The 24,203-nt window shown below is 35.3% G+C and overlaps 1 protein-coding gene across 1 annotated transcript in view; it reads right to left on the reverse strand.

Annotated features, from left to right (window-relative positions):
• The window catches only part of GPR123 (G protein-coupled receptor 123), a 211,493-nt gene that overhangs the window by 20,032 nt on the left and 167,258 nt on the right, over window positions 1–24,203 (reverse strand). Inside the window, exons 14-16 of the mRNA XM_010000051.1 lie at window positions 17,328–17,455; window positions 16,240–16,363; window positions 9,548–9,693 (exon numbers count right to left, since the gene is read on the reverse strand). Coding sequence (XP_009998353.1) covers window positions 9,548–9,693; window positions 16,240–16,363; window positions 17,328–17,455 — 398 coding nt within the window. The remainder of the gene's footprint in view (window positions 1–9,547; window positions 9,694–16,239; window positions 16,364–17,327; window positions 17,456–24,203) is intronic.

Genomic DNA, 24,203 nt, shown 5'->3' on the forward strand with positions numbered 1-24,203 from the left:
TCCACAATGTCAAGTTCTAAACAGAATAAGAAATATCGTAATTTTTCTGATAGTACTGCAGAGATATTATTTTTTTCCTTTTCTGCCTTTCAGCTGTGGAACTTCTCAAGGTGTATGTGTCACCAACAAAGGGGTAATTTGTAATTTACTGTATCATTAAGAAGGATCAGCATACGGTTTGAACAGAAATTACAGAATATAGATAAGAATAGATATGGACTTTTAAGCTACATGATCATTGTTTTACCTTACCTCAATTTACTGCAGACCAGCTTTTCCCATTTTCATTTCCTTTATTAATATTATCACCATCTGGGATGTCTTAATGACTTCGTTCTTGTGTTAGAGTCTGATGGATCTCTTTGAGACTTTCTGCTTCTCCTAAGGTCTGTACATTGGTCTTCTGGCTTTTAATCTAAAGTATGAGGGCTCTATCTACTCTGGAGGTGATTCCAAGTATTTACCTTAAGCTTTACTCAGAATACTAAAATTACAGAAGTTACATAGGAGAAGGTTAATTTCCTGCACTGCATTAATCCGATCACTGTGATTTATTTTTCTGTTTATGTTAAAAGGAAAAATGATGATAAAAGCAAAAGGCAAAACTCTGCACCAGCTTTGAACAATGAGCTGTCTTTCACTCTAAAACGTATGCACCTTGCTCCTGAAGCCTTTTTCACTACTTAGAACCTTAGCAGTTGAAGGATAACTAAAATTGATCCAAAGCCTCCTCAAAGTTCTAAACTATACTTTTATAGCATTTTGAAAACCATATTTTTTTCTTGCAACATTGCTGTTATCATTACAGTTAAGCTGGATGTATACAGACACTCATTTGTAAGAGATGTGTACCTTAACAAGCTTTAAATTCCATCTTTCTCACATGACAATTTTCATAAGAAAGAATTTGTAAGAAATGTGACTGTGGTTTTGCTTAAATAAAATTATTAATTTTTAAATTTTCTTAACAATAAATAAATACAGTCATCCACAATTAAAAGTCAGATAGCCTTTTGTGTAACTGCAGTGAACATTAATACATGCAGATAGGAACACTTAGTTCTTTGTCCATACTATGGCAACAGACACATTAGAAATTATCTTACTCATTTCTCTTCACAGCTTTTTGCATAATCAAGTTTAATCTATATGACAGCAGAGAATCATCTGAGAAAATACTTAGCCTTTTCAAATCTGATAAAGTTTGCTACAAAGCCCCCATTGGAGTTTGAATATATTTATCTTCAAGGATTTTTAGAACTTGCAAAATTTCCAATCAGCATTTCACATTTTGCCTGGAGCACCAAATCAAAGCATGGAGCATTTTATCAAGCTCCTACCTTCTAGCTTATCCTTTACAATTATGGATATAGCAAGTTGAATTCTAGAAAGTGTTGTGGCAAGGAATAGTGTGACTAGAATTCTGAATTTCCAGGAAATACCTAAATGTGAAGTCATGATAAAAGCAGCTGGAAAATTCAACTAATACAGTTCTGCAGATCAGCAGTTACAGCTTTTCAAATCTGAAAATATCACAGGAATAATAAGTTTCCCTGAAGCTCACAACCTTGCAAGCTGGCAAATGCCAGAAATGGTTAACAACATGAGTTATAAGTCCCAAGACCATAATTCCCTCATTAAATGACCAGGCATCACTCAAATGCTGTCATTTTCTTTTTTTGGCTATATTTGTCAATAGCTTTGTGACTGGGAAGAGTTTCAATTCAAAGTCTCGACATGTGACATGCTATGCTGCTTAATGCTATGTAATACATTGACATACATTTCTTTTGCAATAACCATAAACCATTTCTATTTGTCTATGCTAAGTGACTCAGACATTGTTCCTTAAACAAAGAAGCTAAAACTTCACTCTCTATCTGGACATTTCTTAAAGATTTGGTATGGTCTGATTTCTGCTCTGGAAAGTGCTGACATTTTCTGTATCTCGCCTGTACCTTAGGTAATTAGTTACAGTGTTAACAAATCCTTTTTCTACCTTGATTGTAACATACTCTTGAAATCAAATCAAACCAAAGAGGAATCCTGATCCAAAGGAGGATCCTGTTCCAGGATCATTCAATTATAGCATTTGATAGTGCATTCAGATCAGACTTAAAGAATAATTTTTCCAACTGGAAACTGAGAACAAACTGGAAATACTTCCAGTTTGAGGCTTGATTCACAAGCTAGATGAAGTGAAAATAAAAGTAAAGCAGGTGCTCTGCTACCATTTTGTTGTAAATAACAACAATTCAGCCACTCCTCTTGAAGGTGGAGGAGCAAAATTCTAATCACTTCTTGTTTGGTTCTGAGTAGGCTGAAAAATACCTCCCCACTACAACACCATTCTCTGGCAATCCAGTGCTGCTTGCAATGAATATTTACATGGCCTACACAAAGTGCAGCTTCTTTCTCAGGGTACCCCTGATAATATATTGCCACTGTGAATCTCATTAATATTTTAACATTTTGTTTTTACTGCAAATGTTCTTGTGTAGAACAATTAATTCAGAGCTGAATTAAACATTTTCTTTGACCTAAGATAATTTTTCTCCATATGATGTAAATGCATTTAGCTTCAGGCTGTAACTGAATAAGAAGAATTCATGGAAATGTTTCCCTTGTTACCATTTTATACCCTTTTCCACTCCAGAAATTTCAGTTACATTAAGCTAGCAATAAAATGGCTCTGGCTATAATCCATTACTCCAACTGACCATGTATCTGCCTTTTAAGTGTGATCATATTAAACCGCTTGTAATATCAACAGCTTTTATACCTCAGGTGGCACAAAACTTGAGAACATGCCTAAACTGGTGGGTTGCTAAGACACAGTAAGGTCCAACTGATAAGACAAGCATTTCTGGTGACACTGTTGTATCATTAGCTGTGTCATCTTTGAATGCCAGAGTTACTAAAATTGTCTTCATATTACAACATTGTTCAAAAGATTAGCTCACTAATTAAAACATACTAAATTTTTGAAAAATTTTGAAATGGCTCTTATCCCCAGATTATTTTCATATCTAATATAATAATATACTAGCTATTTTCATGTTGAGCATAAACCATACTTTGGTGGATAAAACTAAAACAATATCTAGAAAGCATGCTTTCTCTTGCATTCAATTTGTATTGAATGCATAAATTTTTAGAATGGTATTTCATCATATTGAAACAAGAAATATGGTAATAGAGATTTGCAGATAATATGTATGAAGGCAGCTGCTACACACTATGTTCTTTTTAGGTACTTATGGTATTGAGACTATAAACAGTCTTGTCAACATAGGAGGATTGCAAAAACTTCTCTTGTTCAATAATGAATCAAACTAATTACAGCATAATTTCAAAATTGTCTAAAAATATACACTGGAAAAGACAACATTCTAGTCTTAATTTCCAATAACTAAAAGAAGAAGCGTTGCTGATAATACCAGATAAAACTTCCTGATAACTGACTCTGCCTACATCAAAATACTCTGTCCTCTAAGCAAAGGTTTCAATTGAGTATTTAAATTATAGCCAACTCCCTTGGGCCCCGTATAGCAGATTTTCAGTGAGAGTGTTGGCCTACTGTACCGTGGTTCATCTAAGTGGTAAAAAATTTACTCACAAGAAGACAACACTTTTACTTACTCTGCAACAACAGAACTGTGTCTATGCTAACAGCCGAGACTGAACTACAGATCTCCTCAGGGCTTCCAAGAATCCTGCCCTTGTGGCAGAATTTCCCATTTATTTGACCATATATAAGCTACAGAGTCTTGTTCCGGAAAAGGCAGTTAACCCCTTGGAATAATCAGCCCTAAACTTCTAGAGGAGTTCAGTATGTTCCATCTGGGAAGGAAAAATGGGCTTCCATGGATGAAGATCAGAGAAAATAATATTTAAGGGCATACTAAAAATAAGTAAACATTGGACTGTGATCAGTGCTTTTCATGTGACCTCTTTCTCTCTCATTCTCTCTCAATTATTATTTGATACAAGACATGGATTCATGACAGCCAGTGCTAATGAAAAATGCATTAGAACTTAACTGCATTTCAGAGCTGCTGGTGTCAAGGGGACAAGTAATGTCTGTGTCTTTCAGAATGTAAATTAAGTAACTTCACATGATTCACACTCAAGATCCAGGAAAGAACATGGCCAAGAAAATGACATATTTGGTGAACTTCACATTTAATAGAGAATTTGTTACCTTGGTAAAATTTTGATTCCTCATTACACTGCTAATTATGCTGTGACAAATTATAGGTAACATGTTTTAACTGAGAGATGAAATTTTCTAGACCCTGAGAGTAACAAAGACAATATTTAACCTTAGGAATATGAGAAACCATTAGGTTTTTGTAGATTAGAGTTTTTCTCTGGTAAAGGACATAATCACTCCTTCAAAAACTAAATATAAGAAGTCTTATGTCTTCATTACCAGAGTGTTTTCAGTACCTCCATTATGGTGTAAGAATATAACGTGCCAACTTTCAATGACATCACGATTATTGTGTGCAACTCAAATTTAGGAAATAGCCTGCTGTATTCATAATCTATTCAGTTAAAATTACCACATCATCAATTTGTGATGGAAATCACAACACTTTGGGCCAGGCTCTCTTGGGACTTACAGTTAGGCAAATGCAATGGTACGTAGCAGCAAATCCAGTTGTGCCCATCAGTTGTTTTCCAGCCTGTCAGAATTCAACTCAAGCATGTAAATGTTCATCCTGAGACAAGTAGGGTTAACACTATGGGCAAAGCATTAAGCAGATGCCATGACCCCTGTGGCATCATGCAAGTCTGTAAAATCTCCTCACTTAGAGGGAAGAGGCTCATCGCAGGATTTGCCTACACAAACTGAAGGAGAGAGTTTTCCAGAATGTGGAAGTTTAGCACAGTTTCTTCTTTTTCCAGTGAAAGAATCTAACGTAATTCAATGTCACAAAGATACTTCAGTATTATTCAGCTGGATACCATAGGTTATTGTCTGAGTAGCTGAGAGAAATAATGAGCCACGGAGCAACTGTGGAGAGCTGCTGCCACATTCACAGGAGAGGGGGAGGATGCAAGTGGAGCACTATCACATCTTGCACATGCACGTGATCAGGGTGTAGGTTGTTAGGCATCGCTACACCATAAACACAGCCCACAAGGAAGATCCCATCCCTGTTGTTGCTCCTTCTAAGACATCCCTCAAAATTCTATAAGTATATGGATAATGCAGCCAACCATATATGAACTGATACAGAACAGCAGATAAAGGGGGACACATATGCAGGTGCACATCCATTAGCAGATATTACAGTTCAACCGAACCATTTCTAACCTACTGTTTCTAGCTGTGCTCTGTGTGCAAGTTAAAGGACAGTTTCTAAATAACATTTGAGACATTACAAAATATATGAAATATGCAATCAGCTTTTTCTTTCTAAAAATTATTCTTAAATTTTAAAAGTATTTGAAGTTAAAAACAATAAGAAAATGGAATTGAAGCCAGCTATATTGACTGTAGGTGCCCTGAGTGTGCTGCTAAAAACTGATTTAATTTGCCTGAGTTATGATCTTCCTGAATTCTCTATGTTAATTTTTAACAGCCATATTACTAAGCCTTGAATAAAAAGGGAAGGACACACAATCCGTTCCTAAATTGCTAGTACATCTAGATACACAGTTTTTCTGAGGCATTGTATGAGGTACTCTTCCTACAAGGGCCACAATTTTAATAAGAACCTTTTTAAAAGCTTATCAAGATACATTACATAACAAACAAGATGAAGTTCAGCAGAGACAGTGACATCAACAGTTATCCATTTTGCAGTTGATTCTATACCTTATTTATGCAGATTGGATTTTTTTTCATGACAAATATAAGATATTGGACTCACTGTTAGACTGAAGTTTGCTATGTTCATTACCTTGCAAGATGCCCATTGAACAAAAGAGGATGGAGGAAGTCAGGAGACATATCTGTACCTCACCCTGAGATGAAAGATAATTTAATTACCTGTCTCCTTAACACCAATCTTTGGGCCAGTTGGAAGTTTATTTATCTTTTATTTTAAATGTTTATAGTGCAATCATGCTCAGTAGGGATCATATTAAAAATGAAAGTAGACTGATTTTTTTCCCTCTTTTAGGAAAGGAATAATTTTAACAGAATACCTTTCAGAAGTATTTTCTTCCTGGTCTGTACTCCTGTACACTCTATGTGCTCCCAGCATCACATGAAAAATTCATGCACATATCAGGTATAAAAACTAATACTACCTGTACCTCAGCTTAGGCTGATGGGAAGTTTTGTGCATTTAAAGTAAGAGCTGAATCTTGCATGCTTCTTTGTCTTTGCTGGCAAAATCTGAGTCAGAAGCCCAAACTCTGCCAGGTTTAACAAATGTCCACAGAGGATGAACAGATAGAATTATTTATTTCTATTATGAATGCCAGAGAGTATATTTTACAGGAAGTAATTTCATTATCTGTTCAAGTACTAGGGTTCAGCATTTCAATACACAAAATTCAATGATGCATTAATTAGATCCACCTCATTAGCATCCAGACACATTTAGTAAAAAATATCAGAATTGTTCCAGTTGGTTTCAGCCATCAAAGTGAAAGGCCCCAAGAGCTTTAACTCTGTGATGAATAGATTATATAAATCACATATAATATATAAATATATATATATTGTGTATAATGTATAATGTGTCATATAAGATTAATGTATAAAAAGAGGCAATAATCAAAATCATATTGCCATGAAGAACAAGTTTCAATAAAATTACACTGCAAAAAGATTTCAAGTTTGTTCACTTCATCTGCAAATAGAGAAAACTTATAGAGAATCATAATTTTACATAACAGGATACATCTTGCCGTAGCTCAAGGAGTACTAGGGGGAAAAGATCAAGTGTACCTCATTTGTCTTACTTCTGCCAATGACTATGCAAATAGCAGGCAGAGAAACAAGCAACTGTTACAAGCAAACTCCTTCTTCCATTGCCAGGCTAGGTCTCCATTTAGATATTTTGGTATTTATTTTCACTACTTCAGCTAGTTTTTAGAGTGGATCAAGCTCCTCAAAAAAAATGTGGTGAGATAATTTTTAAAATTTCTTGGTAAATTCCATGTCAGAGATTTATGTATTGATTTTTGGCAGTAGTCTCCACTTACTGACTCACAAAAGCTATCCTTATATCTCATATAGAAAGTACATATAGAAGAAACACAAACCCACTCATTTGTGAACTGGAAAACCAGTCTATTGTATACATACATAACCAGAAAAGATGGCAGAAGAAAAGCAAAGTGTACAATTATTGCCTAACACATTCATGGATTTGTGTTAAACTAAACCTGAACACAAGTCAAAGTAGGGCAACAGAAAAGAATTACTGACAAACTACCTCTTGTTTGAAAGTGTCTTTCAAACTGCATTATGTGCTTCCTAGCACTGATGATATTGACATACAAAAAGGCTTAACTCAATCTCCGTTTGAACAAACTTTGTATTGTTCAGCTATCTACTGGAGATAAAAATTAAGACTCCTTCACTCAAACCCAGAAAAACAGACATGTTCTCTCTTATGTACCTGTGGCACAACATGTATAAAGGTTGGCATCAGCTTACAGATACAAGAGCACTGTCTAGTTAAAACATTTCTTATAGATGACTACACTGAAATATAAACATCTTAAATAGACTTTATGGAAATATAATGATACAGAATACTTCTGATTAAAAAATTATTTAAACCAGGAAAGTTAAAATGCATATAAAAATTATCATTATCATTCTAAAAGAGCAGCAATTACTAATTATGAGTTTGGCTTTTTCTTGCTTAAAGTGATTTCTAAGTTTCCATATACTATCCCCACTTTCTACATGAAATGAAATCGATCCTTATTTGAATCTAGTACTAACCATTATGAAATCATATTAGACATTTCAGTGCCTGTGTGTCTAGGCCCTGACTGAGAATCATTTCACATAACTAGTAAACAATTATACTTACAATCTCTTGCAGTTAAAAGAAGGTTTGTAATTTCTATTGCTAAACTTAAAATTTCTACTATTTGTTTACACTGTCTGAGAACCTCAACGTGACTGGTACCACAAAAATTCTAATTAGACTAATCTTTTCCATCACCTGATTATCTAAGATTCAACATTTGAATTTGCAGAAAACACACTATGCTGGGTCTATATAACCTGTACCAATTTTCTACCTTAATAGCCATGCTCCAGCATTTGAAAATTGGCAATTATTCACTTGGCCACGAGCTATTAACTGAGAGTGAAATTCTCATCTGTGAAGAGTGTTGTAGTAAATAATGGATTAGCAAAGTCAGGCACTCTTGGTGAAAGGATGTAGTCTTCCTTATCCCTGACAAAGCTAATGCTCAAAACGGCTCTTCACTATACAAATTTTATGTTAACTTTAATCAATTTTATATCTAGAAAGAAAATGTTTTTAAAAGCAGAAAACTAAGCATGTTAATAAAGATTTCACTCAGCAGAGTCAGACAACAAAACACAATTCATCTTCATATAGAATTCTAACAAGCTGTGACAACCTCACACAGTCATCTATAAATGGTACTTCACTATAAATATTTTGTGTCCAAAATGAAATCTGCTAAGTCTGTTTAAAAGAATACAGCAATCTGGATTTTTCACAGCAAATCCATAAAATGTACAATTGCTATTTCCTGTCCTTCACTGTACAATTGAGGTCTTTAGTGTAAACTGACCATCCTGGGGAAAGAGAGGCACTTCCTTAAGACGATTCATCCCGCTTCACACAAACGTCTAAGACAAAGGGGAAGAACTGTTCTCTGGAAGTTCCTCTCTGTCTCAGTCTCCCTCCAAACTCAGTACAGGGATACTAGATAACTTTGGCTAATACTTAATTCACTGATAGCTAAAAAAAAAAATATTAAAAAATAAATTAAAATATTTTTTTTAAAAAATTAATCTATCTTCTCATGTCTTTAATCAGATTACACCTGCCATGCTGTCAGAGACCCGTTAGTTAATCTACTCCATCTAGAAAGCTGATAGAGAGTCCAGACTTTCAGTCTCTCCTGTAATAGTATTAGATCTCTGGCATGGAATAAGGAAGGCTGCTATCAGGTTACTAAACAATCAATACAAGTATGGTCAAGATTTACAGCAGAATAGATAAGGGTACAGGGAAAGTCATTATAGAGTAGTTTCTGATGATTAAATAATGCCTTAACCCAGAACCAAAACAGGTGTGTTGTTTTTTGTTTTTTTTTCCCTGCTTAAGAAACCAACAGGAACATTTGAATTGTTCCCTTTCACATAGAGGTACCCAAACCTAATCAACACCAGTTCTGCATATTTCCATCTCCTGAATTATCAGTTGGCATACAGTAAATATTCAGATTTTTATATACCAGCAAGCGACTCAATTCTATTTATAGTCTGTGAAAAGCAAAGAATACAGAAATGAAAATGTTTTAAAATTTCTGTTTTAGCAATAAATAACAACAGCAACAAAAAAGGATAGCTAATGTTCCATACCTGAGCAGTGGCTGCTTTGGATAAGAAGGTTGGTCACTGTTTTGGCAAGGCTGAGGTTTTTTTGTAACTTGCTTATAAATATTCCTAGCAGTTACTCCAATCCATAGCATAGTAGACAGTGTAGAATAATGTAGTACTATGCCAACCTAAAAAAAGAATAGACAGTTAAACAACTCAGTAAATGGATGAGTAGAACAGTTTTAGAATAATCTTACCTCGTATGTGTACAAGGAAATATATTTTTAAACTGAATTTGTAAGTGCATCAGGGCTTGTTTTTTTTTTTCTCCCAGGTTATTTCTAAACAGAGAAAACACTTTAAAAAAGCAGATGGAATCTGTTATTTAGTCTATTATAGATAATATCAGTGATACCAGATGGGATGTTATGAAACCAGGACTGTAAAGACATTTGTTTCCTAAGAATCTGATTAAAGACAACTTTTTACACCCAGATTTAAAGCGATGCAAATCTTTGTGATGCAAGCCTTGTTAGCTTATCTTGAAAAAGCTATTAAAAAATTAAAGAGAGGTCAGAATTTTTTGCTTGCTCTTGTGCTACTATTTCCTTTCATTTTTCAGGAATATTCTGCCATAATTCTCTCTCAGCTGCATATATCCAAGGTTGACATCAAGCAATGGGATCAGTGCTATTTTCCTGAAACTGTATTATTTCCAGACATATTTTAAGGAACTTATAAAATAGGCTACACAATTTTTAAAATTAAATGACAGATCTTGGCATCCTCCCTTAAAAAGAAATACAAATTCCCAACAGTGTTCTTATAATTTTGTCTCCAAAAAACATCTATCATTGAAAGTAAAATAAAGCACAAAACACCTCTAAAATACTAACATCTTTGTTATGTTAGTAATTGTCATTCATTACTATGGAAACAGCAATTGGAATTTTATCCAATCTTCAATGCTTTATTACATCAGCTAAGTCTCCATCTGATTATATAAAATGAGGTTACCTTTGAAGCAATAACCTGACATTTTGCAGTGACAAGTAAAATATTGCTATAATTGGAAAGCATATAAAAGTTTAAGGAATACAGAGAATTGCAGAATAAATCTAACACAAATTTATTATAATGATTCATTTGAACCAGTGCTCATTTTTGCTCAAGTTTAAACAAAATAGTTAATGGGTAAAGAATCACAGAATACATTAATTTTTTTGTTTAGTAATACAGCACAAAACTTGAAGATCGCAGGAATTATCATCAACAGAAAACCTTTTGTTATTTTCTCTGGGACTTGTCTGACACATTAGGCAAGGGAGTATGAAGCCTTCATGGCTGTTGTCGCTTGAGGTAAAAGAAGGAGAAATAAGAGAATAAGACAACTTTGTCCTACCAACTGGCTGACATTGCCAGTTCAGTGGCAAGTGCGGTCTGAACTTAGTTCATATGCTCCTTGCAGCATTTCTGTAGAGACACAATGACTATGACTATGAGCTGGGGAGGGGGGAGAAGGAGTAAGGCAGGAGGAGAAGGGGGGAAGGTGGGAACTATGAGAAAACTGGAAAAATTCTAGAGATTTGGTTCCTAACCTCTTTCTCATTTCAGCATAGCACTGCTACTACATATTCTGTAATTATTCTACACAACTATGGCAAGAGTCTATAAGAATATGAACAGCAGGGCTAAACTGCATGTGAGAAGGCACCTACATGTGAAATTTTGACAACACATATGGCTATGTATGTTCTCATATTCCAGTAACTTAGTTCCTTCTGATACACGGACAAATCAAACAAACATGGACGGGAGACAGAAATTAGAACATCTTCTGTACTAACTCCTTCCTAAAATGCCTCTTTCTCTCTAAAGAAAAAAATAGATTCATTTGCATTTCTTGGTTAAAGAGAACGCATATATCCTGATGACAAAGGATTTCCTAATGACTGACAGATTTAAAGGACAATGGTGATAAAACATATATGACACAAGAAAAATGTGGACTTTGGAAAGGTGCATTAGGCTGTTATACTAAATACCAAAGGAAGGGCACCCTTTCTCTGTTTGGTGATGATTTTTTTTCTTGTTTCCCATCAAAAAATATGCTTTCTGGACTAGAATTTTTGCTCTTAATCATCAACTAATAAAAATTGGTAAATAAATGCTTGTCATGCCTTATCTTGAAAATTCAGTATTTCAAAGTGTTGGTCTTGGTCTTCTGTCTCTTCCTGCCCCATATTTTCACAATGACATCAATCATGCCCCAGAGATGTATTTTCCTCACTGTTGCAGCTGGGGGCTGTGGCTGCATACTCTGTTGTCCCCCCTTCAGTGGGACCACCTCTTTCTAGCTCTCTTAAGCTAGAAGAACATCTGAGCCCTATGTTAGAAAAATGAGATACCAGCTCATGGTGTGGAAGGGGAAGACAAGGCTCAACAGAAAGGGGAACAGGACAAAGATAGTTTTGTTCTGTGAACTCATAATTAGCTCTATTAGTGTAAATATAAACCTTAGATTTATGCACTAAAAGTCCAGGTTACAAATTTATCTTGTTACTTATTTGTGCCTCTGTAAATCTAAAGGATCAATAAATAGATACAAATTAAATTCCCAAGTGTTTACTTAAAACTATTTTCACTATAAGTAGAACTTTTATATTTCATAGAAACTTGTGTGGGCAGGGTCAAGTTTTCCACACAAAACAAAGGATTATTATTTGCTATATTAAAGTGATGATGTTTATTGGTAAAAGGGTTTTATGAGAGGCCAAATGGTACCAAAAGCTATGTCAGGACATATGCATTGAAGACAACATTGGTCTTAAGGGTATTTAATAACTGCAACTATATGGTGAAAACTTTCTTCTTGTCTTCGACACATTTTTCCCATAACCTGTGTTCTTAGAACCCTTACCTTTGGAAATAAGCACCAGCCTATTGAATGGAGGATTATGCTTTTCTGCAGTAAGAAGATGCTGCCTCTATGTGCTCCTTCAATAAATTTCAGTACCTTAGAGGTAGCTTAAGTTCCATGCCATGCAGTTACCTTGGTAATGACCAGAATACACATTTATGCAAAGCATTTGGGTACAAAAAGCTCTCTTAATCAGCTTGAACTCACATGCAAATTTCTGTTTCCCCAAGTTTTTAGTTTTTGGGGTTTTTTGTTTGTTTGGTTTGGGTTTTTTGGTGGGTTTTTTGTTTGTTTGTTTTCTTGGGGTTTTTTTTGGTTTTTTTTTCAATTTTCATCATATTTCAGATAAGATTGTCCTTCTTCAGCCAGTTCTACTTGAAGGAGGATATGGATGTGCACTGGCATTCCATTTAAACTATTAAACCCACACTGAAAGTGACTCTTTCAGAGGGATTCAGGAATTTCTCTGTGGAGCATAACACCACTGGTTGCAAATATTTCATTAGCTTTAAACATTTAGCTTTATAACAATCCCTTGCTCCCTTCACAGGTAAAAAATTTAAAGCAAGAAGCTGAGACCCACAGATCAGGTACATAAGACCAGAAAGGACAATTGTCAGCACAGGATGCATGTCATATGTTGCTGCTACTAAAGCTTCCAGTCACCTAAAGTTTTGCTTGTGCATATGGCTAGCTCTGTTCCTGTCTCAGCAGAGCTGAACAATGCTGCATCTTTCTCACCAAAGACCACCAAGAGCTCTTAAATACCATTCTCCACTTTAGACATCCTAACTGGCAAACTTGATCACAGTACACTATTTTTAAGCTCATTCTCCAAGAAAAATGAAAAATATAGCTAGACCAGGAAGAACTGCCCTTTTCCTCAACCTTCTAGAATACTTTTTTATCTACAGCTCCCACTTGAGATGTGATGCATAACTTTAGAACCTCCTCAGTTTAACAGAACTCTAATCTACACTTCAAACTTCCCAGGGTAGTATTCTAACTTCCAGAGTACTGGCTAGTATGGAATAGGCTTCACCTTTCTTGATGAAGATTTACTGCCCTACAGAAAGCAATTCACAAGCAGTTTCGTATGACACTCATAACTTAGGAGGAACATCTGAGCCTTGCCCCAGTTTACATGGAAGCTTTTATCTGATATGAGATTCCTGGAGATGTGATTGAACTGATCATGCACTCACTGACTGGCCACTAGGATAAAAATATTTAATTCTGTCTCACTCCCTGACTTCTCTGTCTCCTGACTCTTGTGTCCCTAAACCTATCCTTCAAACTGCTGAATTCATTATTTCATTCCCTAGTATTCACAGACTCATGGCTGTCACGTTTTCCTGAAAAGAAGGTGCCATTAGACTGAAATCTCTCAGACTGAGGGTACAGAAGCAATGCCTCCCACACATGGGGAGTGATCCAGCTACTACTGTGTCTCCTTCAGTCTCATTCCTTTACGCAGACTGAATAAGCATCCTTCTGCCCTATGAAGGAAAGTAATCTGAGACCCTAACTCTGGAAGTTGGAGAAGGATGACTACAACATCCACTAGCTGGCTCAAGCAGTTGTCGGCCTAGTATATTGACTCTGATTAATCCCTAACACAACCTTTGCCTTGAAGGAAAGATTTTACCATAAGCTCAAGACTCTGGACTCTCCATCGACAGCCATAATTCAGTGACATCCAGATTCATGGGTAATCTAAAGAGTCTGTAGATGTAAATTCATTCACACAGGAAATCTGTGAAAAAGCAATCTGCTCTTCCAGATCAGCACTCTAACGTCAGTTTTCTTTATAAATGATGAAGACTGCATAACACATATGCAAGTGACACTGTCTATACAAAATCCTTTCTGAAACAGGTATGCAGGTTTGAAAGGGAGTTTTAGATTTTCAGATTCCAGATAAAAATAAATACTTTACCATCTCTGAAAACACTTTTTTTTTTTTTTGGTGTGTGTGTGTGTGTGTAATTACTTTGTCTTCAAGGGGATATGAAGGTTCTTTCAGTTATTTATCACAGATTGGGTCCATTTCCATAGCATTAATTCCTGCTACAACTCATTTGGAGGGAGAAGGTGAAGCAACTGAAGATATTTTAGAACCATCCTCTTTGTTTAATTATGAAGGATAAAAATCAACTCTATTATTCCACTTGGGTAAGGATGTTGCAGTGAAATTTGTGTGGAAGTTTTAGGGATAATTACAATAAGAAAGGTGGAGGCTCACTGGCTTTGGCACCACATTTCAGTGATTAGGCCATGAAGTACTTGCACTTTGAATCTTCCCTTTTGCGCTCAGGAAACAGAAGGTGCAAATTACATTGCTGCAGTGTGTTTTGAATTCCAAAAGATGGAAAGATAACAGCTGTTACTGATAATGTGTTCTATGAAGATGCCCTTGTAGTTAATGTATTAGTCATAACAGATTATTAATAACTCATTTATCTCAATCAATTTTTCATTGTAATTGTTAATACTGCATTGTTACTATGCAATCTGTAAAGGAAATAGCCAGACAATTATTATAACAACAGATGGTCATTTGTGGTCATGTAATTACATGGATAAGGCTGCCCTACAAACTAATCTTCTATCCTCACTTGCAAACTGCAGATAAAGACAATGGTAAATGATATTTCAAATTTTTAGAACTCACAGATTAATTATGGCACAATACAGATAAATATTGTGTGATATTTATCTCAGAATAATCTAGTGGACAATTGTGTCATTTAAATGAATACCTTGCAATGTACATAGGTGGATGGCATGTTGGATATTACAGGTGTTTATAGATCTAAATATCCTGTTTATTCTGTGCACAAGTATACAAAAAGCTTCCAAAGCATCTCACTGAAAATTAGTGATAGCTCTTAAACTAGTTATACAAGTTTTGCAGTGACTCTACTGTTGGCTGGACACTCTTCCTGTTTAAACCCATTCAAGCCAATCAAATGAACCAGATTAGTGTCAGGCAATATATCTGGAAGAATGCTGGCTTAATAAAGTGCTTTCAAACAGTTAAATACTAACAACATTAATGAGATCTGGAGCACTTCTGCGACATCTGAGAGGAAGAAATATGTCCGTCAAACAAATTGCTACAAGCCCTCGTCAGGCGTTACAGAAGATGACTGAAAGTACTCTCTTTATGCACTGTACAAACTCAACCTCTACATTAAGGGCAGCTGAAGTCTTGCCTGCTCTGTGCATTTCAGGGCACTATATCCCCAGAAAGGATGAAGCAAGAGATGTCAAATAATCCAGCAGTGCAAAGTCCATAAATCACAAGTGTACTCGTCTGCTTTGTCTCCTTAGTTTGAGTTGTGTTTAAAAGACATAATCATTCTATAAACATTAAGCTGTCCAAGTATATATTTAGGGATCACTCAGTGAAACCAGGGTGACCCTCAGGCAAATGGCACATAAGAGCAGCAGTAACTTTAATTCCACACATTCAATCCAAAGTTCAGAAAGGACGCTAAAAATACTTAGGAATCAAACAACTACCACATAGAACACAGAGATATGATTTTAAGGACTTTTTTTTTTTTTTTTTCTTAAATAGGAAATATGAGCTGCAGAGAAGTTAATGCATTGGTCAGCCTTACATAGACTCAGGTGACAACCAAGCACTGAACATTTCCAGTGGTGTCCTTTAAAAGATATGCTTATAAATGTGACTTATTCTGAAGAACTTAAGATCTGGGAACAATATAGGAAAAGAAAAAGTCATATCAATATAATGTTAAAATATACCATTTTAGGTTTTATTCTAACAGTAATAATTACTTACAGCTTGACATATAACTGGATATTTAATGCGATTGATTCCACCAGCAAAAACAGCAAACGTGAGAGCAGTATGGAAACAAAAGTTGAGAAGCATGTGCCATCCTTTTCTACTTATTCGGATTGTGCTGTTGAAAAATCATATTTTAAAATTAAAATCAATGTATTTCTTATGGAAATTAAGTTTTGGAAAAAATGCTTAATATGATAGAATAAAATAATCTGATTTTTAAATACCTACCCAGCGATATACCTATAGGACAGAGCCTGCTTCATACAGCATTAAAATAAATGGCAAAAAGGTAATATCAATGGTAAAAATTGTAGAAAGTCTACTGACAAGTGTCTACTAAAAAGTTTCCTCCATCAAATTGAGCATTTAAGTAGAGTAATAAAAGCAAAAGGCTTATTGCATATCTTCAGATATGCAGAACTTTAACAAGACTTCTCTAAAGGATTAAATGGAAGCTGTAGATCAGAAGTCATTGCATTAAGTTCACTTAATTAATATTTAGTAGCTTCTACAGCACAATACATTCCTACTCTTTTAAATTGCTAATGGTCTTTGACAGAAATATGTAGTTAAGACAGCATTTATATAAATCTTTCATATAAAGAAAAACACAAGTCTTCTAATCCCAAGAACATTTAGAGGTCAAAGAAAGTTTGGATGGTTTTTGTTTTGTTTTGAATCCAGTGATCATTACCACATATTTCAAACAACCCTGATCTTAGAAACCAATACTGCCAGTGTAGCTGACCAAAGAGCTGCTCTCTGAAAGGAATTAGCTAGACAGCAATTTGATACTTCTCGTGGTTTTACACTAAATTGTCAAGTTAGAAATCTTAGGAACAATGTGTGGACCATTTAGACTTACATCTCAGGAACGATACAGCTTGCCAACAACTTCAGAAATGTTTACATAACCTCTTTTTTAATTATTTCTCTGGTGTAAGTTATATTGCTGATACTACTGTCTGACAGTAATTCAGATAATTTTAATTTATCTTTTCAATGAGGGTTAGAAAAAATTGAAGTACCTCAGCATAATTCTGACCATTTCACACAAGTGCTTAAAATTTAATTCTTACCTGTGATGGACGATGTAGGTGATAATGGAAGCAAACAGGCACAACAACATAACTGCAGTACATGCATATACCACAGGGTGCAGAAACTCCCCTGGGTACTGGGGGAAAGACAGCACTGTCTTAAAATCCTGTAGAGAAAGCAAAATGATTTAACATTGTTAGGCATGTGTGAAACTGAGACTTCGTATCAATATGTCCCATCATTTCTAGCTGTTCCCTTTCAAGAGCAAGAAAATTAGATTACGGACTTTTAACGTAGATATAGTTAATGAATTTACAATAACATTGGACTGCTCTTTCCTCATCTGAATACACTTTGCAAGACAGAAATGAACCTTTTTGTACAAGCAGACATATGCTAATTAAAAAAAGGTCTGAAAAGACACACAGAATATTACCATTTCCTGGCATTAGCAATATCTGTTCCTTGTGATATCATGAACTTTATGTGTGTATTTTACTAGGATATTAAGTACAAAATATCAAATTACCATAAAGGTCTCTAAATGGCATAGACATGGCTGCAGAACCACTCAAAGAAACAAAAGCCATGAGAATACACAAAAAATATTGACCTAGTCACTCTTATATTAAAATATATTTCTCAGTTGAGACCTTCTCTGACCCGGTGACCTTCAAACTTAGTTGCAAATAATCTACTACCTATATAAATTCAAAAGCAGCTTGACAGCTATATTAACAGCAGAGTAAAGATCCATGCATTCCTTTGGACCTGCTGGTGCCTGGTGACATAATTCTTCATGAAAAACAACTAAAAACTATTAATATATTTGTAAAATTAACCACATCAAATCTTCATTCTAAATTACTGCAACTCACAAGGAGGAAATATTGAGAGAGCTAAATCTGCAGGTGTGATGGAGGGGAAGCAAAAGAAGCCTGTTACAGAAAACAGTATGTCTTCAGACTATCCAATTTTGACCAAACATTAGAGATACACTGTAATATGTTAAGCCATATCTGTTTGTGGCAGTAGATTTCTTCAAATGAGTACTAAAAATTAGACACAGGAACTATCATCTGAGTGCAGTCTACTTGCCAGATTCTATGTGCAGTGGTACTAACTGCATGCAAAAATGAACAGAGATCCTAGCATAGTAAAAGATAAATTCTGAAGAAGTTCTGAGTATAACAATCCAGCAACTCTAACATGGAGAATACTGGCATACATTTAAAATACCAGTTCCTTTCTCCAGATGCATATTAATGTCAGTTCATAAACAGAGCAGCTTACAACATACACGAAAAAGACCATCAAAATGAACTTGAGGAAGAGTGGCTGGAATGCTGCCTAGCAGAAAAGGACCTGGGAGTGCTGGTTGACAGCCAGCTAACTAGAGTGAGCAGTGTGCCCAGGTGGAGAAGAAAGGCAATGGCTTTCTGCATCAGAAATAGCATGTCCAGAAGTACTAGGGAAGTGATCATCCCCCTATACTCGGCACTGGTGAGGCTGCACCTCAAACCCTGTGTTCAGTTTTGGACCCTCACTACAAGAAGGACATCAAGGTGCTGAAGCATGTTCTGAGAAGGGCAATGAAGCTGGTGAAGGGTCTAGAGCACAAATCTTATGAGAAGCATCTCAGAGAACTGGGCTTGTTTAGTCTGAAAAAGAAGAGGCTGCAAAATGAACTCCCAAGTTATACTCCTGTCTTTCCCTTCATATACTGTGTGTTTAGACCAGTCCCCTATTTTGTCTTCTGTTATCTGCAGGAGGAAGAGAGATAGTCACACTCTAGCTTCTTTTGAAGCTGGCCAAAGCCCTCTAGGATCTTGAACAGTACATCTCTGCAATACGATTTTCTCTTTTAGAGTAGAATCATGAACTTACATATTCTGAAGCTTTTCTATATCTGACTATAAATATATCTTCTATAAATACTTTGAATAAGTGCTCTTTTGTGAACTGAGCTATATATCAATATTTTAATTTTTCAAGATTGTTTGTGTATGTTCTAACCATCTGGTGCCCTGTAGCTGTAGTATACTTGAGTAAAATCTTTTCAGGAGATAACAAAATATCAAACAACAGTCTTTTGATGTGGTATATTTTTAATGTGATAAACCTATGCTCTTGAGGCCTTCTCTCAATTTTGTTTTTGCTTTTTTTAAGCATGCATGAATATATATTCAAGGTATACTGAACTGATAAATTTCAAATAATTATTTAAAAGTCTTATGGCTCAGAATTGCCACTGAACCTCCACTCAAACACCCCCTTTTTGAGCATCTTTTCTTCCATGTTTTTATTTGCATCATCCCCTCATTAATTCTTTTACAGAGTGAACTTTTCAACTCGGATTATTATTTACCAGAAATGTTCAGTACAATTTTGTCTCACATTGCTAGAGTGGGAATATAAATACTAGACAATTTAAATAAAAATATTCTTCTGAAAATGATAATATATTTACTTCCAGTTCTTATTTATATAATAATATTTTGGTATACCAAGAGTTCACTTTGTCCAAATTTTATGTATACGCTTGCTTCAGTTCTATGTATTCAGAAAAGTGTTACTTTAACTAATATAGTAGTAGCCATGCAGTTAGTGAAAAAAATAAATATCCTGGATATTTCTGGAAAATAAACTCTGAAAAAGTTAACGAAGTTGTGAAAAAGGAAACACAGTGAAGTTACACATTTATGTAGCAACAAACAAAAGTGGTTTTACTTGAGGTGGCACCATTCAGTGTACTAAAGAACTAGCTTTTAACACTGCAAATGCAAGTATCAACCAATCCCTTTGTTCAAACATCAGTATAAAAGCAAATGTCAAATGTCCTACAGGAATAAAACCATTTTGCCCACAGAAAACTCAAGTCTTAAAGCTAATTTAATTTAAAAATATTTAAATTTTATTGTAATCTCCTTCCTAATCTTGTACAGTAAATAAGTGGTAAAACTTTTGAGCATCATAATGCTTTATTGCCATTGTAGGATATTCTTTTTAAAGAGTTTTGTATATTGAAAACTGATTTCATTATAGATATGAAACAAATTTATCTTGTCTGTTTTCTGATGTTAATTAAACCTTATTGATCTGTCAGCCTCCCCTGAGTAATCCTCTCGGGAAGACAGCATGAGGAAAACAGAGTGTTGTGTTTGGGTTTTTTTTCATGCTATACACAAAGTAAAATGTTTTCTAACATTCATTCATTCATTCTCCCTTATAAGAAGGTGTTAAACCAGCGTCTTTCAGCTGTAAATACCACTAGTCTATAAAGTACAATAGAAATCAGTTATGGAAATTAGTGGCAGAAAAGACATTGTATCTGCTGTTTCATCCAACAATCAGAATTATAAAAACATTGGAGTGCAAATGGGACTAGTTGACTTTTAGTTGAGACTTCATTCAAAAAATCAACAGAAACAAACATCTGTATTGATCAGTTAGAACTCAATATGAAAGTTTAAAGAGATATAGACAACCTGCATAACAAAGGCAGCCCTGAGATGTCTAATAGCATATGCTAAGAAAGCTGAAAGATACAGTGAACTAATTCTAAACACCTGGTGCTTTCACAAAATCACAGCTTCTAAAAACAATCTAGTTGGTGGTGTAGATTTTTGTAACTCATCTACTTATATTGTCAAATAAACATTTATTTTAATATATTGCTTGTATTAGCATGACTTTAGAAAGCATAGTCTAACTACAATTGTGTTCCCCAAGGAAGTGGTATCCAAGAACCAGAGAGACTCAGAAACACAAGTGCATTTGAACAATCAGTTATACGAAGATTTAGATTCCTATTTGCATTTAGACTCCTCCTACTTGAAAAAAGCAAAACATAAAACTTAGGTACCAAATATTAGGATATTTAGGAGCAGCAGAGTATGGCAATTATCTATAGAGTTGGTGTCTCAATGGAAAGCTGAAAACACTGCAATGCACATTTGAGGAGAGTACTTGCAGTGCTGGAGAGGAGGACTACCATTTGACAAGATCTCAACAGGCTGGAGGAATGGATTAAAGGAACCTCATGAAGCTCTATGAAGAGAAAGAAGTTTCCTATCCATTGGACAGAGTAACTCCAACAGCAGTACAGGCTGACGGACTGATTGGGAGGAAGCATTTAAGAAAAGAGTTAGAGGAACCTGGTGGGCAAAAAACTGAAAGCAAGCCAGTGGTGAGCTCTTACAACAGGTAAGGTAAACCATATATTGGGCTGTATTAGCAAGAGTACAAGCTAAGGGAAGTGAATGTTCCCTTTCTATTCACCACTTGTGAAACCAAATCTTGACTACTGTGTCCAGTTTGGGGCAATTCAGTACAAGAAAGACATTGACAAATTGGAAGAAGACCAGTAGAAGTCACCAAGAAAATAAGACCTAGATTGTAGGTCTTTAACTGACATCTCTTATCTCCCAAGAATTGGCCTATTTTACCAAGATCCCTTATAGTCTGGATCTTTTTACCATTTGGTTGAAGCAATACCACCAAGAATGCAAAATCCATTAAATCAACCAAAAGCAAGAGCAAACAGAAAGAAGGAGGTTGAGCCAGAAGCCAGCTTTGGTATCAAGCTAATGAATTTGAAGGAGACAAGTGTGGATTTTTGTCCCCAGTACCAAGAGACTTTATGCATTTTAAAGAGCATATTGAACATATTATTAGGTATAACATAATAAAAAGTAGATGCAATCCAAGGAGAAAGGAATAAAAGATGGATCTTGCTCTTATAGATACTCTAACCCCAAGGCTCTATGCAAAAGATTCAGGAATATTCTGAAAAAGCAGACTTTTTAGGGAAGCTAGTCTCAATACTGTCTCTATGGGCCAACCATTCTCTTTCAGGTGAGCAGTACATTCCAGCTGAGGACTTAGGTGAAGAGTATATGCCTCCTTGCCAGGCCTAAGAATGACAACAAAGCTTAGAAATCAAGCTCTTGACACTGGGAAGCATCTATGCACACGCAGAATTTTCCGGGGAATTCTGCAGTTCCTACTATACCTAATGTTAATTTTGCAGATAGCAGGTAAACTTTCTGGATAATTTTCGTAGTCTTTGATGCTTAAACTCTGCTAAGGTCTGTGGGTGTAAAAGTAGGTGTTCAGACACAAAAAAAAAACACACAAAAATTTGAAATGATTTTTTTTTTTCCTGATTTTTAAAAGTACTGAACCATGCTTCCACAGCCTGTTATGAGAAAATCCTGTGTTTTCTATGGGGAAAATGTCAAATACTGTAATTATGTCAACCTTCTAAATGACATCTCTGTAATACTTCCCTAACTCATGAATTATTTTCTCAAAGGAAAGTCTAATTGGGAGATGACTTGAAACCTGGAAGTTTGGAAGACTGGTTTCAGAATTGAAGCTCATTAATAGGCCTAAGAAATTCTGCCATTATCTCCAGTCACACTGGAAATATTGAAAACGTTGCTTTTGTGGTACTGTTATCCTACCAAGTTGGAGAGACTTAAAGATTCAGGGAATGCTTGCCAAAAAACAGGAGAAAAATTCTATTAACTCTTAGCACGATCCATGTGTAGTACCTTGCCCCTCCTCAGTTTCTCATTGCCAGTTTTCCAAGGTTTGCTTCCAGAATAATTTCACATTTGCTCTGCTTTTGTCAGCTCAGTCATCTCAGCCCTAATTATCTCAATAGCCATCCACTGAATGTCTGCTACTTTTCCAAATGATGACTCCTCATGCTCTCAAAGAAAAAAAGAGATGCATCAAGAGAAAACAGAAAAGGAGTTGTTTATGATTGTATGTTCATTTAACCTATCTCCAGGATTACAATTAAAAATGCTAATGATATTTATTAATCAATTTTATGTTAATTAAGAAGTAGCATACTTAGGTTTAAGAATTTTACCAGTGTTTCTTTGGCAGATTTGAGGAAATTGTTATTGACTAAGCAGTCTGAGGGGGAAAATAAAATGTTATATGCAATTACAGTAATATCCATCACTATTGAATTGCTATTCTGTTGTAAGAAAAATGACAGGAAGAACAAAGAACAATGTATGTCATGTATATTCAGCAAATTTTGAAATTCAATGTTGCTGTTGGATATTTTTGTTATCTCCTGAAAAGTTTTTACTCAGGTAAACTACAGCTACAGGGTACCAGATGGTCAGAACATGCACAAAAAATCTTGAAAAATTAAAGTATTGATATATAGCTCAGTTCACAAAAGAGCACTTATTCAAAGTATTTATAGAAGATACGTTTATAATCAGATATAGAAAAGCTTCAGAATATGTAAGTTCATGATTCTACTCTAAAAGAGAAAATCGTATTGCAGAGATGCACAGTTCAAGATCCTAGAGGGCTTTGGCCAGCTTCAAAAGAAGCTAGAGTGTGACTATCTCTCTTCCTCCTGCAGATAACAGAAGACAAAATAGGGGACTGGTCTAAACACACAGTATGTGAAGGGAAAGACAGGAATATAACTTGGGAGTTCATTTCACAGTATTTTACTCTCACCCCTAAGACCTACCATTGAAAAGCTGATCAGAAAAAGAGAATGCTGTATTATGTCTGAAACTGCTGGTTTTTGTTATTTGTTTTTTTTTCCATCTACAGGCCCAACCCTGAGTAGAGTGAAAGTGTGAGAGCAGTGTGAGGGAAGGAGCTTGTACTCCCTTTCCAACCCAAGATCCAAACCATTGTCTCCCTCTCTCATTGATATCACTTGAACAACCATCACAGAGAAAAACCAAATGACTCTATGTGAATCCTCTCACTGGAAGCATGCTCATGTTTACTAATTATCAATCGTAGTATGACAAATCCTTGATTACTGCCATTCTAAAAAAGGACTCTACAAAACCTTTTCTTTAATCCTTTTACAGTTCACATGCGGAAACAACTTTTATAAAAGCAGTTCAGAGAACCTTGTC

The sequence above is a fragment of the Chaetura pelagica genome, unplaced genomic scaffold (assembly GCF_000747805.2).
Source record: "Chaetura pelagica isolate M959 unplaced genomic scaffold, ChaPel_1.0 scaffold436, whole genome shotgun sequence".
NCBI lineage: Eukaryota > Metazoa > Chordata > Aves > Apodiformes > Apodidae > Chaetura > Chaetura pelagica.